The sequence below is a fragment of the Panulirus ornatus genome, chromosome 57, assembly GCF_036320965.1.
Source record: "Panulirus ornatus isolate Po-2019 chromosome 57, ASM3632096v1, whole genome shotgun sequence".
Lineage (NCBI taxonomy): Eukaryota > Metazoa > Arthropoda > Malacostraca > Decapoda > Palinuridae > Panulirus > Panulirus ornatus.
The window spans coordinates 31,970,142-31,989,282 of NC_092280.1; the positions used below are offsets into that span (position 1 = coordinate 31,970,142).

The 19,141-nt window shown below is 40.5% G+C and overlaps 1 protein-coding gene across 1 annotated transcript in view; it reads left to right on the plus strand.

Annotated features, from left to right (window-relative positions):
* Positions 1 to 19,141, plus strand: part of Nrg (Neuroglian) — a 206,214-nt gene that overhangs the window by 160,449 nt on the left and 26,624 nt on the right. Inside the window, exons 18-19 of the mRNA XM_071695113.1 lie at positions 2,835 to 3,006; positions 12,619 to 12,833. Coding sequence (XP_071551214.1) covers positions 2,835 to 3,006; positions 12,619 to 12,833 — 387 coding nt within the window. The remainder of the gene's footprint in view (positions 1 to 2,834; positions 3,007 to 12,618; positions 12,834 to 19,141) is intronic.

Consider the following 19,141-nt stretch of genomic DNA (forward strand, 5'->3'; position numbering starts at 1 on the left):
TAAGAGCAAGGCTATTAGGTTCAGTAGGGTTGAGGGACAAGTCAGTTGGGAGGTAAGTTTGAATGTAGAAAAACTGGAGGAAATGAAGTGTTTTAGATACCTGGGAGTGAATTTGGCAGCGGATGGAACCATGGAAGTAAGTCACGGTGGGGGAGGGGTGAAAGTTCTGGGAGCGTTGAAGAATGTGTGGAAGGCGAGAACATTATCTTGGAAAGCAAAAATGGGTATGTTTGAAGAAATAGTGGTTCCAACAATGTTATATGGTTGGGAGGCATAGGCTATAGATAGGGTTGTGCTGAGGTAAGTGGATGTGTTGGAAATGAGATGTTTGAGGACAATATGTGGTGTGAGGTGGTTTGATTAAGTAATGAAGGGTGAGAGAGATGTGTGGAAATAAAAAGAGTGTGGTTGAGAGAGCAGAAGAGGGTGTGTTGAAATGGTTTGGTTACATGGAGAGAATGAGTGAGGAAAGATTGACAAAGAGGATATGTGTGTCAGAGGTGGAGGGAACGAGGAGAAGTGGGAGACCAAATTGGAGGTGGAAAGATGGAGTGAAAAAGAATTTGAGCGATTGGGGCCTGAACATGCAGGAGGGTGAAAGGTGTGCAAGGAGTAGAGTGAATTGGAACGATGTGGCTCTACTGGGGTCAACATGCTATCAGTGGATTGATTCAGGGCATGTGAAGCGTGGAAAGTTTTGTGGGGCCTGGTTGTGGAAAGGGAGCTGTGGTTTTGGTGCATTATACATGACTGCTGGAGACTGAGTGTGAACGAATGTGGTCTGTTGTCTTTTCCTAGTGCTACCTTGTGCGCGTGGGGGGGGATGAGGGTGTCATTTCATGTCTGTTGGGGTGGTGACGGGAATGAATAAAGGCAGCAAGTATGAATTATGTACATGTGTATATATGTATACGTCTGTGTATCCATATATATGTGTACGTTGAAATATATAGGTATGTATATGTGTGTGAGTGGATGTGTTTGTATATACATGTGTATGTGAGTGGGTTGGGCCATTCTTTCATCTGTTTCCTTGCGCTACCTCGCTAACGCGGGAGACAGCGACTAAGTATAATAGATAGATATATAGTATATATGTATGTGTCTGCGTATGTATATGTTGATATGTATATGTATGTATATGTGTGTGTATGGGCGTTTATGTATATATATGTGTTTATGAGTGGTTGGGCCATTCTTCATCTGTTTCCTTGTGCTACCTTGCTGTTGCAGGAAACAGCATTTAAGTATGATAATGGTAATGACAATAGCATTGAAATAATATTAAGACATGGAGAACAGGAAAGCTTAGACAGGTTAGAAAATGAACATTCAGACTAACAGGACAGCTAGCAAACTGTATATTTAGTTGCTAACCTTTCTGAGCACCACCATCTGTGGCAGGCTGGCACAGCCTCTCTTAAACCACACCCCACACTCCCAGTCTTGGTCTGCATCTCACACCAGCTCTTTTGATTCAAAACCCACAGCAGCTTTCTTGTTCAACACTCTTCTACCTCTCTAGATCCACATCCCATACCAGCTGATATGATCCATGCCCTACATCATTGCTCTTGATCCACACTTCCCATCTCCTCTTTTGAATTAGTTCCTCACACCACCTCTCTTGAACCATCACCCCAACCTTCTTGTGATTCTTACCCCACTCCACATCTTGATCCACACCTTACAACTCCTCTCATGATCTGCATCACACACCTGATGTGATCAACACTACACACATATCTCTTGATTCATACTTTCCATCTTTTAGCTTGATCTACACCCCATATCATTATATGATTTGCAACCCAACACCTCTTTGCTTCATTCACACCTCATTTTTCTTGTTCCATAACCCACACCAGGTCTTACTTTACAACACACACCTTTCCTGATCCAAACCCCACACCAGTTGTCATTTTTCATAGCCTAGACTCCATTTTATGATGCACATCCTACATCTCCCATTTTGATCAATACTCTGTAAAACTTCTCTTGATTTAAACCCCTATCTGAGTTTTATCCACACCCTTTTCATATTTTCCTGAGTCACACCCTCTTTTGATCCACATCTCATACCACCTCTCTTAATCCACACCCTACACTAATACTTCTTTAGACTTTCACCCCATTCTACCTCGTGAATATCATTTTACATCTCTTTTCTTGATTCATACCCCTTTCTTCCTCATGGATAGCATCCCAAACCTCCTTTTTTTGATTCACATGCCATTTTACCTCATGAATAGCATCCCACACCTCCTTTCTTGATTCACACCCCATACTCCCTTTTTTTTTTTATCCCCATTCCACATTTCCTTTCATGATTCAAACCCCACACTCCAACTCTTGATCCATATACCCTACCTCACCTTTCAGTCCACTTCTCACTAAACCTTTTTGGACCCCACCTCACCCATCCTTTCTCGATTCACTTCCCACACCTCCCCTTTTGATTCACACCGCACGCTATCTCTTGATTCACACCCCACACTCTCGATCCACATCCCACAACGCCACTCATGATGCACACACCCTACCTCCTCTTTAAATCCACTTCTCATACCATCCTTTTGATCCACAACTCATTATTCATGCTTGACTCCATCTCTTGCTCCTCACCCTCCTCATCCCCTTGGTCCATATCCCACACATACCTTGATCTTCCCCCCACACCATCGATATTGATCCCCATCCCATACAACTTTGATTCATGCTCCACACCAGGATTGTTATTAAAATTTTTTGGTCTTAAAATACTTCAGTATTGATAATAGATATGTTAGCAATGGTTCCTTAATAATTGCACACATGACCTATCATTGTTGCAGGTTGTATGGGGAGAGCATGTTCCAGGAAACCAAGCCAGAACTGTATGAAGACTTCATTGTGCTGCAAGGTTTAGAAGCTGAACAAACTTATCAGGTGGCTGTAGTTGCTGTGGATGGGAATTACACTACTGAGTCAGGTGTGGAAGAGATTGACACTCGCACCAGTGGTGTAGTAAGTAATAAAGTTTTTCTCGAGAGATTTAGTTGCATAGTATCTTTGTTTGAAATTATCAGTAGCAGATTTGGGCCCTCCAGGTCTTTTCTGCTCACTAATGCAGAGGGCAACTAAACCCTCCTTAACCATTATTGCACCTTTCCACTCTGGACTTGTCACCTTCCCACACTGTTGGCTCTAGATTTTGCAAAATATATGGTGTGGGAGGAAAGTTGTTAGAAGCAGTGAAAAGTTTTTATCGAGGATGTAAGGCATGTGTACGTGTAGGAAGAGAAGAAAGTGATTGGTTCTCAGTGAATGTAGGTTTGCGGCAGGGGTGTGTGATGTCTCCATGGTTGTTTAATTTGTTTATGGATGGGGTTGTTAGGGAGGTAAATGCAAGAGTTTTGGAAAGAGGGGCAAGTATGAAGTCTGTTGGGGATGAGAGAGCTTGGGAAGTGAGTCAGTTGTTGTTCGCTGATGATACAGCGCTGGTGGCTGATTCATGTGAGAAACTGCAGAAGCTGGTGACTGAGTTTGGTAAAGTGTGTGGAAGAAGAAAGTTAAGAGTAAATGTGAATAAGAGCAAGGTTATTAGGTACAGTAGGGTTGAGGGTCAAGTCAATTAGGAGGTGAGTTTGAATGGAGAAAAACTGGAGGAAGTGAAGTGTTTTAGATATCTGGGAGTGGATCTGGCAGCGGATGGAACCATGGAAGCGGAAGTGGATCATAGGGTGGGGGAGGGGGCGAAAATTCTGGGGGCCTTGAAGAATGTGTGGAAGTTGAGAACATTATCTCGGAAAGCAAAAATGGGTATGTTTGAAGGAATAGTGGTTCCAACAATGTTGTATGGTTGCGAGGCGTGGGCTATGGATAGAGTTGTGCGCAGGAGGATGGATGTGCTGGAAATGAGATGTTTGAGGACAGTGTGTGGTGTTAGGTGGTTTGATCGAGTAAGTAATGTAAGGGTAAGACAGATGTGTGGAAATAAAAAGAGCATGGTTGAGAGAGCAGAAGAGGGTGTTTTGAAGTGGTTTGGGCACATGGAGAGAATGAGTGAGGAAAGATTGACCAAGAGGATATATGTGTCGGAGGTGGAGGGAACGAGGAGAAGAGGGAGACCAAATTGGAGGTGGAAAGATGAAGTGAAAAAGATTTTGTGTGATCGGGGCCTGAACATGCAGGAGGGTGAAAGGAGGGCAAGGAATAGAGTGAATTGGAGCGATGTGGTATACCGGGGTTGACGTGCTGTCAGTGGATTGAATCAAGGCATGTGAAGCGTCTGGGGTAAACCATGGAAAGCTGTGTAGGTATGTATATTTGCGTGCGTGGACGTATGTATATACATGTGTATGGGGGGGGTTGGGCCATTTCTTTCATCTGTTTCCTTGCGCTACCTCGCAAACGCGGGAGACAGCGACAAAGTATAATAAAAAAAAAAATAATATGGATGGCAGAGTAAATTATGGAGTTCTACTAAAAAAAAAAAGTGAAACTAAATATTATAAGGGAAATAGGAAAATGGATTGAGGAATTTTTAACAAAGAGAAAGTCCAAGGTAGTTACAGATGGAAATAAATGAATAAGTGGAGACCCTTATGCCATGGTCACCCCCCTTGATGGGAGTTTACGGAATGGGCTTCAGAGATATGGAAAGTTAGTTAGCAAATGGAAGGATGTGCTAACAAAGATGTGCATCTTGGTATCTCTCAAGGAATGATATGTATTGATAATCTTCGTAATCATGATATCTGAGATAAGGATGTTAATAAGATTATATCCATGAGCTTTGCTGATGTGTAGGTAGTATTTGGTAGGCAGCCAATGACCAGGGAGGTATATTACCAGTACTGCTGGTCTGAACATTGAAAGGGTTAGTGACAGCGGCATAGTGAGCCAGCACTTCATTGGTTGTCAAGTTGTACTCTTTTGACCCAAGAATCTTTTTTTTTTTCTGCCTCACTCACAGGTGGACTACTCTTATTCTGTCCCCCACCCTATGACTCACTTCCACTTCCATGGTTCCATTCACTGCTAAGTCCACTCCCAGATATATAAAACACTTCACTCCCTCCAATTTTTCTCCATTTAAACTTACATCCCAATTAAATTGTCCTTCAATCCTAGTGAGCCAAATAACCTTGCTCTTATTCACATTTACTCTCAACTTTCTCCTTTCACACACTTTTCCAAACTCAGTCTCTAGCTTCTGCATTTTCTCACTTGAATCAGCCACCAGAGCTGTATCATCAGTGAACAACAACTGGCTCACTTCCCAGGCCCTCTCATCCCCAACAGACTGCATACTTGGCCCTCTCTTCAGAACTCTTGCATTCACTTCCCTAATCGCCCCATCCATAAACAGGTTAAACAACCTTGGGGAAATAATCACACCCGTGCCTGAGCCAAGTACCCATTTTATCGACCAACCCTTAGGGGTGGATGAATAGCTGGGTTGCCTGTGGTCTGACTGCCGTAACCAGGATTCAAACCTATGCGCTTGACTTTGGGTGGCCCATGAATGCTTCATGGTTAGGAACACTAACTGCTACACCACAGGAGTTTATTATATAAAAGATGTGGGAATGTTGTTGAATATTAGTGGTTTGAAAAGATGTTTGATTGAAAGTTTGTCTACTCATGATTATTAAAGTAAATTCAAGTGTGATAGCTTTAGAATGATTGTTATGGTTGCCTATGTGCCATGCAGCATTAGAAAAAGGAGATTAAAGATGTCATGTGAGAGAATTTGAAAGAGTTGTGGAGAAGGAAAGTCCAAGGCAACAATGTGTTAGAGATGATTTAGATGGATGGTTAAGGTGACAGAGTAGAAAAAAGAGTGATACATAGGTATGAGGTCCCAGGTGTGATAACATATTTGAATTATGTCCATAACCGGGCATGAATGGTTTCGATATGTATTTCAACAGAAATGTCTTCATGACTTTATCTGTTACACTTGCTAAAGACACAGGAAGGTTAGGGTGGAAAATGTATATTTTTGGGTGAGAAATGATATGTAGTATGTATAAGGTGTAGCTCAGGAAATGGTTGGGAGGGTGCTTTTCATATCACTTGAGATTTGTCAGCGACATAGTGCAAGGAAACAGACCAAAAGTGGCCCAACCACCCACATACACATGTACATACATATACATTTCAACATATACATACATATACATACACAGACATATACATATATACTATTATATATTCATTTATTATACTTAGTTGCTGTCTCCCGCATTAGTGAGGTAGTGCTAGGAAACACGAAAGAATGGCCCAACCCACCCACATACACATGTATATACATACATGCCCACACACACACACACACACAGACATATACATACCTATACATTTCAATGTATACATACATATACATACACAGACATGCACATATATACACATGTACATATTCATACTTGCTGCCTTCATCCATTACTGTCGCCACCACACCACACATGAAATGTCACCCCACCTCCCCCAATGCGCATGCAAGATAGCACCAAAAAAAGACAAAAAGGCCACATTTGTTTACACTCAGTCTATAGCTGTCATGTGTAATGCCCTGAAACCACAGCTCCCTTTCCACATCTAGGCCTCACAGACCTTTCCATGGTTTACCCCAGATGCTTCACATGCCCTGGTTCAATCCAGTGACAGCATGTCGACCCCGGTATTCCACATTGTTCCAATTCACTCTATTCCTTGCATGCCTTTCACGCTCCTGTATGTTCAGCCCCCGGTCGCTCAAAATCTTTTTCACTCCATCCTTTCACCTCCAATTTTAGTCTCCCACTTCTCCTTGTTCCCTGCACCTTTGACTCATGAGAGGCAAGTGTTTTGGGAGTAGCTGAGTGAGTGTGTTAGTAGTTTTGATGCACGAGACTGGGTTATAGTGATGGGTGATTTGAATGCAAAGATGAGTAATGTGGCAGTTGAGGGAATGATTGGTGTGCATGGGGTGTTCAGTGTTGTATATGGTAATGGTGAAGAGCTTGATTTATGTGCTGAAAAAGGACTGGTGATTGGGAATACCTGGTTTAAAATGAGAGATATACATAAGTATACGTATGTAAGTGAGTGAGTGGTGGTTGAATGTAGGTTTGCGGCTAGGGTGTGTGATGTTTCCATGGTTGTTTAATTTGTTTATGGATGGGGTTGTTAGGGAGGTGAATGCAAGAGTTTTGGAAAGAGGGGCAAGTGTGCAGTCTGTTGTGGATGAGAAAGCTTGGGAAGTGAGTCATTTGTTGTTTGCTGATGATACAGCGCTGGTGGCTGATTCATGTGAGAAACTGCAGAAGCTGGTGACTGAGTTTGGTAAAGTGTGTGAAATAAGAAAGCTGAGAGTAAATGTGAATAAGAGCAAGGTTATTAGGTACAGTAGGGTTGAGGGTCAAGTCAATTGGGAGGTAAGTTTGAATGGAGAAAAACTAGAGGAAGTGAAGTGTTTTAGATATCTGGGAGTGGATTTGGCAGCGGATGGAACCATGGAAGCGGAAGTGGATCATAGGGTGGGGGAGGGGGCGAAAATTCTGGGAGCCTTGAAGAATGTGTGGAAGTCGAGAACATTATCTCGGAAAGCAAAAATGGGTATGTTTGAAGGAATAGTGGTTCCAACAATGTTGTATGGTTGCGAGGCGTGGGCTATGGATAGAGTTGTGCGCAGGAGGATGGATGTGCTGGAAATGAGATGTTTGAGGACAATGTGTGGTGTGAGGTGGTTTGATCGAGTAAGTAACGTAAGGGTAAGAGAGATGTGTGGAAATAAAAAGAGCGTGGTCGAGAGAGCAGAAGAGGGTGTTTTGAAATGGTTTGGGCACATGGAGAGAATGAGTGAGGAAAGATTGACCAAGAGGATATATTTGTCGGAGGTGGAGGGAACGAGGAGAAGTGGGAGACCAAATTGGAGGTGGAAAGATGGAGTGAAAAAGATTTTGTGTCATCGGGGCCTGAACATGCAGGAGGGTGAAAGGAGGGCAAGGAATAGAGTGAATTGGATCGATGTGGTATACCGGGGTTGACGTGCTGTCAGTGGATTGAATCAGGGCATGTGAAGCGTCTGGGGTAAACCATGGAAAGCTGCGTAGGTATGTATATTTGCGTGTGAGGACGTATGTATATACATGTGTATGGGGGTGGGTTGGGCCATTTCTTTCGTCTGTTTCCTTGCGCTACCTCGCAAACGTGGGAGACAGCGACAAAGCAAAAAAAAAAATATATATATATATATACCTTTTATATATATATATATATATATATATATATATATATATATATATATATTCTTTTTCTTTCATACTATTTGCCATTTCCCGCATTAGCGAGGTAGCGTTGAGAACAGAGGACTGGGCCCTTGAGGGAATATCCTCACCTGGGCCCCTTCTCTGTTCCCTCTTTTGGAAAATTAAAAAAAAAAAGTGAGAGGGGAGGATTTCCAGCCCCCCGCTCCCTCCCCTTTTAGTCGCCTTCTACGACACGCAGGGAATACGTGGGAAGTATTCTTTCTCCCCTATCCCCAGGGATAATATATATATATATATATATATATATATATATATATTCTCTCTCTCTCTCTCAAACTATTCGCCATTTCCCGCATTAGCGAGGTAGCGCCAAGAACAGAGGACTGGGCCTTTGAGGGAACACCCTCACCCTGCCCAATTCTCTGTTCCTTCTTTAGGAAAATCAAAAAAAAACCGAGAGGGGAGGATCTCCAGCCCCCCGCTCCCTCCCATTTTAGTCGCCTTCTACGACACGCAGGGAATACGTGGGAAGTATTCTTAATCCCCTATCCCCAGGGATAAAATATATATATATATATATATATATATATATATATATATATATATATATATATTTTTTTTTTTTTTTCATACTATTCGCTATTTCCCGCGATAGCGAGGTAGCATTAAGAACAGAGGACTGGGCCTTTGAGGGAATATCCTCACCTGGACCCCTCCTCCGTTCCTTCTTTTGGAAAAAAAAAAAAAAAACGAGAGGTGAGGATTTCCAGCCCCCCGCTCCCTTCCCTTTTAGTCGCCTTCTACGACACGCAGGGAATACGTGGGAAGTATCCTTTCTCCCCTATCCCCAGGGAATATATATATATATATATATATATATATATATATATATATATATATATATATATATATATATATATATTTTTTTTTTGCCGGTCTCCCGCGTTTGCGAGGTAGCGCAAGGAAACAGACAAAAGAAATGGCCCAACCCACCCCCATACACATGTATATACATACGTCCACACACGCAAATATACATACCTACACAGCTTTCCATGGTTTACCCCAGACGCTTCACATGCCTTGATTCAATCCACTGACAGCACGTCAACCCCGGTATACCACATCGCTCCAATTCACTCTATTCCTTGCCCTCCTTTCACCCTCCTGCATGTTCAGGCCCCGATCACACAAAATCTTTTTCACTTCATCTTTCCACCTCCAATTTGGTCTCCCTCTTCTCCTCGTTCCCTCCACCTCCGACACATATATCCTCTTGGTCAATCTTTCCTCACTCATTCTCTCCATGTGCCCAAACCATTTCAAAACACCCTCTTCTGCTCTCTCAACCACGCTCTTTTTATTTCCACACATCTCTCTTACCCTTACGTTACTTACTCGATCAAACCACCTCACACCACACATTGTCCTCAAACATCTCATTTCCAGCACATCCATCCTCCTGCACACAACTCTATCCATAGCCCACGCCTCGCAACCATACAACATTGTTGGAACCACTATTCCTTCAAACATACCCATTTTTGCTTTCCGAGATAATGTTCTCGACTTCCACACATTCTTCAAGGCTCCCAGAATTTTCGCCCCCTCCCCCACCCTATGATCCACTTCCGCTTCCATGGTTCCATCCGCTGCCAGATCCACTCCCAGATATCTAAAACACTTCACTTCCTCCAGTTTTTCTCCATTCAAACTCACCTCCCAATTGACTTTACCCTCAACCCTACTGTACCTAATAACCTTGCTCTTATTCACATTTACTCTTAACTTTCCTCTTTCACACACTTTACCAAACTCAGTCACCAGCTTCTGCAGTTTCTCACATGAATCAGCCACCAGCGCTGTATCATCAGCGAACAACAACTGACTCACTTCCCAAGCTCTCTCATCCCCAACAGACTTCATACTTGCCCCTCTTTCCAAAACTCTTGCATTCACCTCCCTAACAATAATATATATATTATTTATTTATTTATTTTGCTTTGTCGCAAAATATGATTTACTTATTTATGTTTATTATACTTAATCACTGTCTCCCACATCATTGGGGTGGTGCTGGGGGGCAGACAGAGAATGGACCATCCAACCCACCCACATACACATGCACATGTATATAGGTATGTATATGTGTGTGTGTGTAGACATGTATGTATATACATGTGTATGTGGGTGGGTTGGGCCATTCTTTCGTCTGTTTCCCTGCACTACCTTGCTAACGTGGGAGACAGCGACAGAGTATGATAAATAAATACAATACATCTCTCTTACCCTTTCATAACTTACTTGATCAAACCACCTCACACCACATATTGTCTTCAGACTTCTCATTTCCAACACATCCACCCTCCTCTGCACAACCCTATCTATAGCCCATGCCTCGCAACCATATAACATTGTTGGAACCACTATTCATTCAAATGTACCCATTTTTGCTCTCCAAGATAACGTTCTTGCCTTCCACACATTCGTCAACACTCCCAGAACCTTCTCCCCCTCCCCTACCCTGTGAATCACTTCCGCTTCCATGGTTCCATCTGCTGCCAAATCCACTCCCATGTATCTGAAACACTTCACTTCCTCCGGTTTTTCTTCATTCAGTCTTACCTCCCAATTAACTTGTCTCTCAACCCTACTGAACCTAATAACCTTGCTCTTATTCATATCTCTCAACTTTCTCCTTTCACACACTTTACCAAACTCAGTCACCAACTTCTGCAGTTTCTCACCCGAATCACCCACCAGTGCTGTATCATCAGCGAACAACATCTGACTCTTCCCGTCCTCTCATCCACAACAGACTGCATACTTGCCCTTCTCTCCAAAACTCTTGCATTCACCTCCCTAACAATCCCATCCATAAACAAATTAAACAACCATGGGGACATCATGCACCCCTGCTGCAAACCAACATTCACAGAGAACCAGTCACTTTCCTCTCTTCCTACTCCTACACATACCTTACGTCCTAGTAAAAGCTTTTCACTGCTTCTAGCAACTTACCTCCCACATCATATACTCTTGAAACCTTCCACAAAGTATCTCTATCAACTCTTATCATATGCCTTTTTCAAATCCATAAATGCTAGGGTGGGGGAGGGGATGAAGGTTCTAGGAGCGTTGAAGAATGTGTGGAAGGTGAGAACATTATCTCAGAGTGCAAAAATGGGTATGTTTGAAGGAATAGTGGTTCCAACAATGTTGTATGGTTGCGAGGCATGGGCTATAGATAGGTTTGTGCGGAGGAGGGTGGATGTGTTGGAAATGAAATGTTTAAGGACAATATGTGGTGTGAGGTGGCTTGACCGAGTAAGTAATGAAAGGGTAAAAGGGATGTGTGGTAATAGAAAGTGTGTGGTTGAGAGAGCAGAAGAGGGTGTTGCTCTTTCAGAGATATACTAACTTCATCATCTGTTTCATATATTTAGGCCTCTTCATTTTGAGTTTTTCCATCATTGATATATTTACAGCATTTCTTACTCAGTTATAAAGCTCCATTGTTCTAAACCTATAGCCAAAACGTCATCCGTTTCAGTATACTTGTCTTTATATATTTTTTCCATCAATAAATTGATATTAGCATTATCATTGTCTTTCCATTTATCATGCTTGGGATTCATGACCATATCCATGGTTTCTTCATTATTTAGCTGGAGAACAACTGCTACATCATTGTGTCCATACATTCATTGTTCAGTGTCACTTCCCTTAGGATTCATGATCATATCCATGATTTCTCCATCATTTAGCTGAAGAAAATCAGGTACACTATTGTCTCCATTCATTCATCTCGTTCAGCAATTATTCAGTGTCACTCGTGCAGTTTCTCCGTAATAATAACAGTATCGATGTACATTTAGCATAATCCATTGAACCTGACATAATTCTCTTCCTTTGGAGTTAAAGAAACCATCAACTTCACTTTTGTGCCACATATTTTTCAGTTTTTTGCATTGTGTTTTGCATTGCAAGTACAATGGAGGCTGTTTGTTGTTTTTTATGAAGACAATTTAATTTTGTATGAAGGGCAAAATTATATAAAAAGAATAAGAATCAAATGCCTCAAAATAGTGGAGTATGCTGATGTAAATGCTGGGGTCTGGAGTGCCAAACACATGAAGTGACCTCTTACGTTGCTAAAATTGTATGTTCACATGTATTTGATTTTGTAGAGTTTTCCCCAGATTATTAGCCCAAAGATGTCTCTCATAGAAGTAACTGGTTTTACTGAGGGAACTGATTTTTGGAGTCTTGGATTTGCAAGAGGGCACCTTATTATGTTTAGTTGTATTTGCAAAAAACATTATGTATATATAAACCACTTTTTCAGCATATTGTTAAATTTTATTCCCTTTATTCACAGTCCTCTGGTGTGATTCGCCGCCCTGCTGACAGTATTGCAACACGTGGTTGGTTTATTGGTATGATGCTTGCTATTGCATTCCTGCTTCTGATCCTTATCATTGTGTGTATTGTGAAGCGCAACCGTGGAGGAAAATATGCTGTCCATGAGCGAGAGGCTGCTCATGGAAGAACTGACTTCAATGAAGAGCAAGGATTTCCTGAATTCGCACAGCCGTATGTCAGATATTTATTTTTGTGATTTTCTTTTATGATCTATCCTGCTAACCTCAACTTTATTCCCTCTTCTGTGAGGTATATCACATGCATAGAGCTTCAAATTACTTTTTGAATTATTCTTGTGTAACAAAAGTAATTAATTTTTCATGCTACTGAAACATGCCCTAGTTATGCACTTGTAAATGTATTTAGTTGCTGGGTAAGATTTATCTCCATTCACTCTTGCACAGAAAATGCCTCCTATCCTGTCATAACCATTTGGCTTCCTTATGCAATCCTAGTATTCAACATCTCGTACATGTATTTGGATAACTTATAAGATGTGAAAACCATCAATGAATTGGAGAAGCAACTTGCCTCTGTCAGTACGTTAGTTTTGTTGTTAACAGTGGCAAGTTTATTGTGCTTCCCATTTTCATCTTGTGAACTTTGATACAGAGGTCACAATGGATCCTTGTCAGACCTTAGTGGGCAGATTATTATAACATTAGATATGAGGGGATTGCTTCATCATGCAGTAGCTCACAATACAAAGGTATACAAAAGAATTCAAACAGCAATAGACCACTGTGTCCTTTCGAGGCTGTCTGTGATAGTGGAAGATGTCAGGAACTCACAGAATAGTGTGGTAAATGTTAAAAGACACACAGATAATTAAAAGAGAATAACCTGCAAATTGCCATTTTGACTATGGAGGCACAAATAACGAAAGTCGTGCACTTGAAGCAAAATATTTATAAAGTCAATTCTTAAACATAACTATGGTGCTGCTTTCAACAACTGTCCTTGAAAATCATTCCAATTATTAAGAATCCTGTTGAAGGAAAAGTTCTCTACTCCATTCAAGATCAATTATTTTTCCATGCACTTGTATCCATTACTTTGAGTAAAATGACACAAGTCTGGCCTTATATAATTTGATAGATAAAGATTATCACAGCCCTTTATCATTTTGAATAATTGTTATAGATCACTTCTTAACCTCTTTTCTGAGCTAGATAGATTCAAGTCATATAATCTCATCTCGTAAGATTTGTTTCTCAGTCAGGGAATTATCTTGGTTGCTCGTTGATGTATTCTCTCCATTCTGTATCTTTTTGTTTTTCTTAGGTAAGGTGACCAAAACTAAACAAAATATTCAAGATGTGAATGAACCAATGAATTGTAAAGAGTAGGGAAGATTTCCTTGGACTTAAATTCAAAGGCAATTCGCATGAAACCAAGAATTTTTTTTGCTCCTTTCACTGCTTCTGTGCACTGCTTACTTGGCTTTAGGTCACCAGAGATTATTAAACCCAAGTCTTTTTCCTCATCTACATTTTGCAGTTCAGCAGAATTCATATTGTAGCTTGCCTTTTCATTTTTTCTACCAATATGTAAAACTGCACTTATCGATATTAAGATTCATGTGCCATTTATGAGCCCAGTTTATCAGTGTCTGTTTAAAGCTGTAGAGGTACAAGTTCATTTATAGACTATTACCCAGCTTGTATCATTAGTGAATATTGATATCTTGCTATGCAACCCATTATCATTATCATTAATATATATGAGAAAGGGAACCAATCCTAAGACTGATCCTTGTGTTACTATCAAGTCCATCCCATTAATTCTCTCTCTCTCTCTCTCTCTCTCTCTCTCTCTCTCTCTCTCTCTCTCTCTCTCTCTCTCTCTGTCTCTCTCTCTCTGTCTCTCTCTCTCTCTCTCTCTCTCTCTCTCTCTCTCTCTCTCTCTCTCTCTCTCTCTCTCTTTCTCTCGGAAACAAAGAAAGATCCATCGACTCTCTTAAACATATAGGATGAAGAATTTGTTAGTGAAAGAGAAGAGAGAGGCGTTTGGACAATTTTTGCTGGGAAGTAGTGCGAATGACTGGGAGATGTGTAAAAAAAAAAAAAGAGGCAGGAGGTGAAAATGAGGGCAAATGAGAGTTGGGGTGAGAGAGTATCAATAAATTTTAGGGAGAATAAAAAGATGTTGACTGGTTGATAAGGTTATTTAATGTACGTATGACTCATGGTGAGGTGCCTGAGGATTGGCGGAATGCTTGCATAGTGCCATTGTACAAAGGCAAAGGGGATAAAAGTGAGTGCTCAAATTACAGAGGTATAAGTTTGTTGAGTATTCCTGGGAAATTATATGGGAGGGTATTGATCAAGAGGGTAAAGGCATGTACAGAGCTTCAGACTGGGGAAGAGCAATGTGGTTTCAGAAGTGGTAGAGGATGTGTGGATCAGGTGTTTGCTTTGAAGAATCTATATGAGAAATACTTAGAAAAACAGATGGATTTGTATGTAGCATGTATGGATCAGGAGAAGGCATATGACAGAGTTGATAGAGATGCTTTGTGGAAGGTATTAAAAGTATATGGTGTGGAAGGTAATTTGCTAGAAGCAGTGAAAAGTTTTTATCAAGGATGTAAGACGTGTACGAATAGGAAGAGAGGAAAGTGATTGGTTCCCAGTGAATGTCGGTTTGCAGCTGGGGTGTGTGATGTCTCCATGGTTGTTTAATTTGATTATGGATGGGGTTGCTAAGGAGGTGAATGTAAGAGTTCTGGAGAGAGGGTCAAGTATGCAGTCTGTTGTGGATGAGAGGGCTTGAGAAGTGTCAGTTGTTGTTCGCTGATGATACAGTGCTGGTGGCTGATTCGTGTGAGAAACTGCAAAAGTTAGTGACTAAGTTTGATAAAGTGTTTGAAAGAAGAAAGTTGAGAGTAAATGTGAATAAGAGCAAGGTTATTAGGTTCATTACAGTTAATAAATACATTAATAAATAGAAAATAGATATGTACATAACATACATATACATAATTATTTTCATCCATATTTTCTTTTTCCTGTGTAAGTGAGGTACCATCAAGAACAGAGGACTGAGCCTTAGAGGGAAAATCCTCACTTGGCTCCCTTCTCTGTTCCTACTTTTGGAAAAATATAAACTGAAGCGAAGGATTTGCAGCCTCCAGCTCCCACCTCTTATAGTGGCCTTCTGTGACATGCAGGAGGAAGTTTTCTTTCTCCCCTATCCCCTGTGATATAGGATGTTAATGTGCTGAGAGGGGCTGATGGGATGTCTGATCACTATCTTGTGGAAGCGAAGGTGATGATTTGTGGAGGCTTTCAAAAAAGAAGAAAGAATGTCGGGGAGAAGAGAGTGATGAGAGTAAGAGAGCTTGGAAAGGAGACTTGTATGAGGAAGTATCAGGAGAGATTAAGTGTAGAGTGGCAAAAGGTGAGAGCAAATGATACCAGGGAAGTGGGTGAGGGTTGGAATGAATTTAGGGAAGCAGTGATGGTATGTGTAAAAGATGCATGTGGTATGAGAAAGGTGGGAGATGGGCAGATTAGAATGGGTAGTGAGTGGTGGGATGAAGAAGTAAAGTTGTTAGTGAAAGAGAAAAAAGAGAGGCATTTGGATGATACTTACAAGGAAGGAATGCAAATGCCTGAGAGATGTATAAAAGAAAGCAGCAGGAGGTCAAGAGGTAGGTATAAGGGTTGGAAAGAGGGCAACTGAGAGTTTGGGTGGGAGAGAATATCATTAACCTTTAGGGTGAATAAAAGATGTTTTGGAAGGAGGTAAATAACATGCGTAAGACAAGAGAACAAATTGGGACATCGGTGAAGGAGGCAAAGGGAGGAGTATTAGCAGTTAGTGATGGAATGAGATGGCGTGAGTATTTTGAAGGTTTGTTGAATGTGTTTGGTGATAGAATGGCAGATGTAAGATGTTTTGGTCAGAGTGATATGTGAAGTGAAAGGATCAGGGAGAATGGTTTGGTTCAGAGAGAAGAGGTAGTGAAAGCTTTGCGGAAGATTGAAATCCAGCAAGGCGGTGGTTTGGATGGTATGGCAGTTGAGGGAGGGGATGACTGTTTTGTTGATTGGTTGGTAAGGATATTCAGTGTATGCATAGATCATGGAGAAGTACCTGAGGATTGGTGGAATGCATGTGTAGTGCCATTTGCAAGGGCAAAGGGGATAAAGGTGATTGTTCAAACTATAGAGGCATAACTTTGTTGAGCATTCTTAGGAAATTATATGAAAGGGTATTGATTGAGAGGGTGAAGGAATGTAGAGAGCATCAGATTGGGGAAGAGCAGTGTGGTTTCAGAAGTGGTAGAGGATGTGTGGATCAGGTGTTTGCTTTGAAGAATATGTGTGAGAAATATTTACAAAAACAGATGGATTTGTATATATCGTTGATGGATCTGGAGAAGGCATATGATAGGGTTGATAGAGATGCTTTGTGGAGGGTCTTAAGAGTATTTGGAGTAGGAGGTAAGCTGCTAGAAGCAATGAAAAGTTTTTACCAAGGATGTAAGGCATGTGTACATGTAGGAAGAGAGGAGAGTGATTGTTTCCCAGTGAAGGTCGGTCTGCAAAAGGGGTGTGTGATGTCCCCTTGGTTGTAGGTACATAACCTCATTCACCATTGTTCTTTATCTTTACAGTTATGATTATATTATCATTGTAGGTAATTAACCTCATTCACCATTGTTTCTCATCTTTACAGTTATGATTATGTTATCATTGTAGATACATGACCTCATTCACCATTGTTCCTCATCTTTACAGTTATGATTATATTATCATTGTAGGTATGTAACCACATTTACCATTGTTCCTCATCTTTACAGTTATGATTATGTTATCATTGTAGATACATGACCTCATTCACCATTGTTCCTCATCTTTACAGTTATGATTATATTATCATTGTAATTACATAACCTCATTCACCATTTTTCCTCATCTTTACAGTTATGATTATATTATCATTGTAGATACATAACCTCATTCACCATTGTTCCTCATCTTTACAGTTATGATTATATTATCATTGTAGGTACATAACCTCATTCACCATTGTTCCTCATCTTTACAGTTATGATTATATTATCATTGTAGGTATGTAACCACATTTACCATTGTTCCTCATCTTTACAGTTATGATTATGTTATCATTGTAGATACATGACCTCATTCACCATTGTTCCTCATCTTTACAGTTATGATTATATTATCATTGTAATTACATAACCTCATTCACCATTGTTCCTCATCTTTACAGTTATGATTATATTATCATTGTAGATACATGACCTCATTCACCATTGTTCCTCATCTTTACAGTTATGATTATATTATCATTGTAGGTATGTAACCACATTTACCATTGTTCCTCATCTTTACAGTTATGATTATGTTATCATTGTAGATACATGACCTCATTCACCATTGTTCCTCATCTTTACAGTTATGATTATATTATCATTGTAATTACATGACCTCATTCACCATTGTTCCTCATCTTTACAGTCATGATTATATTATCATTGTAATTACATGACCTCATTCACTGTTGTTCCTCATCTTTACAGTTGTAATTATATTATCTTTGTAGGTATGTAACCTCATTCACCATTGTTCCTCATCTCTACTGTTATAATTATATTATCATTGTAGGTACATAATCTCATTCACCAATGTTCCTCATCTTTACAGTTATAATAATATTACTATTGTAGATACATGACCTCATTCACCATTGTTCCTCATCTTTACAGTTATGATTATATTATCATTGTAGATACATGACCTCATTCACCATTGTTCCTCATCTTTACAGTCATGATTATATTATCATTGTAATTACATGACCTCATTCACTGTTGTTCCTCATCTTTACAGTTGTAATTATATTATCTTTGTAGGTATGTAACCTCATTCACCATTGTTCCTCATCTCTACTGTTATAATTATATTATCATTGTAGGTACATAATCTCATTCACCAATGTTCCTCATCTTTACAGTTATAATAATATTACTATTGTAGATACATGACCTCATTCACCATTGTTCCTTATCTTTACAGTTTTTTTTTTTTTTTTTTTTTTTTTTTTGCCGCTGTCTCCCACGTTTGCGAGGTAGCGCAAGGAAACATACGAAAGAAATGGCCCAACCCACCCCCATACACATGCCTTGATTCAATCCACTGACAGCACGTCAACCCCGGTATACCACATCGCTCCAATTCACTCTATTCTTTGCCCTCCTTTCACCCTCCTGCATGTTCAGGCCCCGATCACACAAAATCTTTTTCACTCCATCTTTCCACCTCCAATTTGGTCTCCCGCTTCTCCTCATTCCCTCCACCTCCGACACATATATCCTCTTGGTCAATCTTTCCTCACTCATTCTCTCCATGTGACCAAACCATTTCAAAACACCCTCTTCTGCTCTCTCAACCACGCTCTTTTTATTTCCACACATCTCTCTTACCCTTACGTTACTTACTCGATCA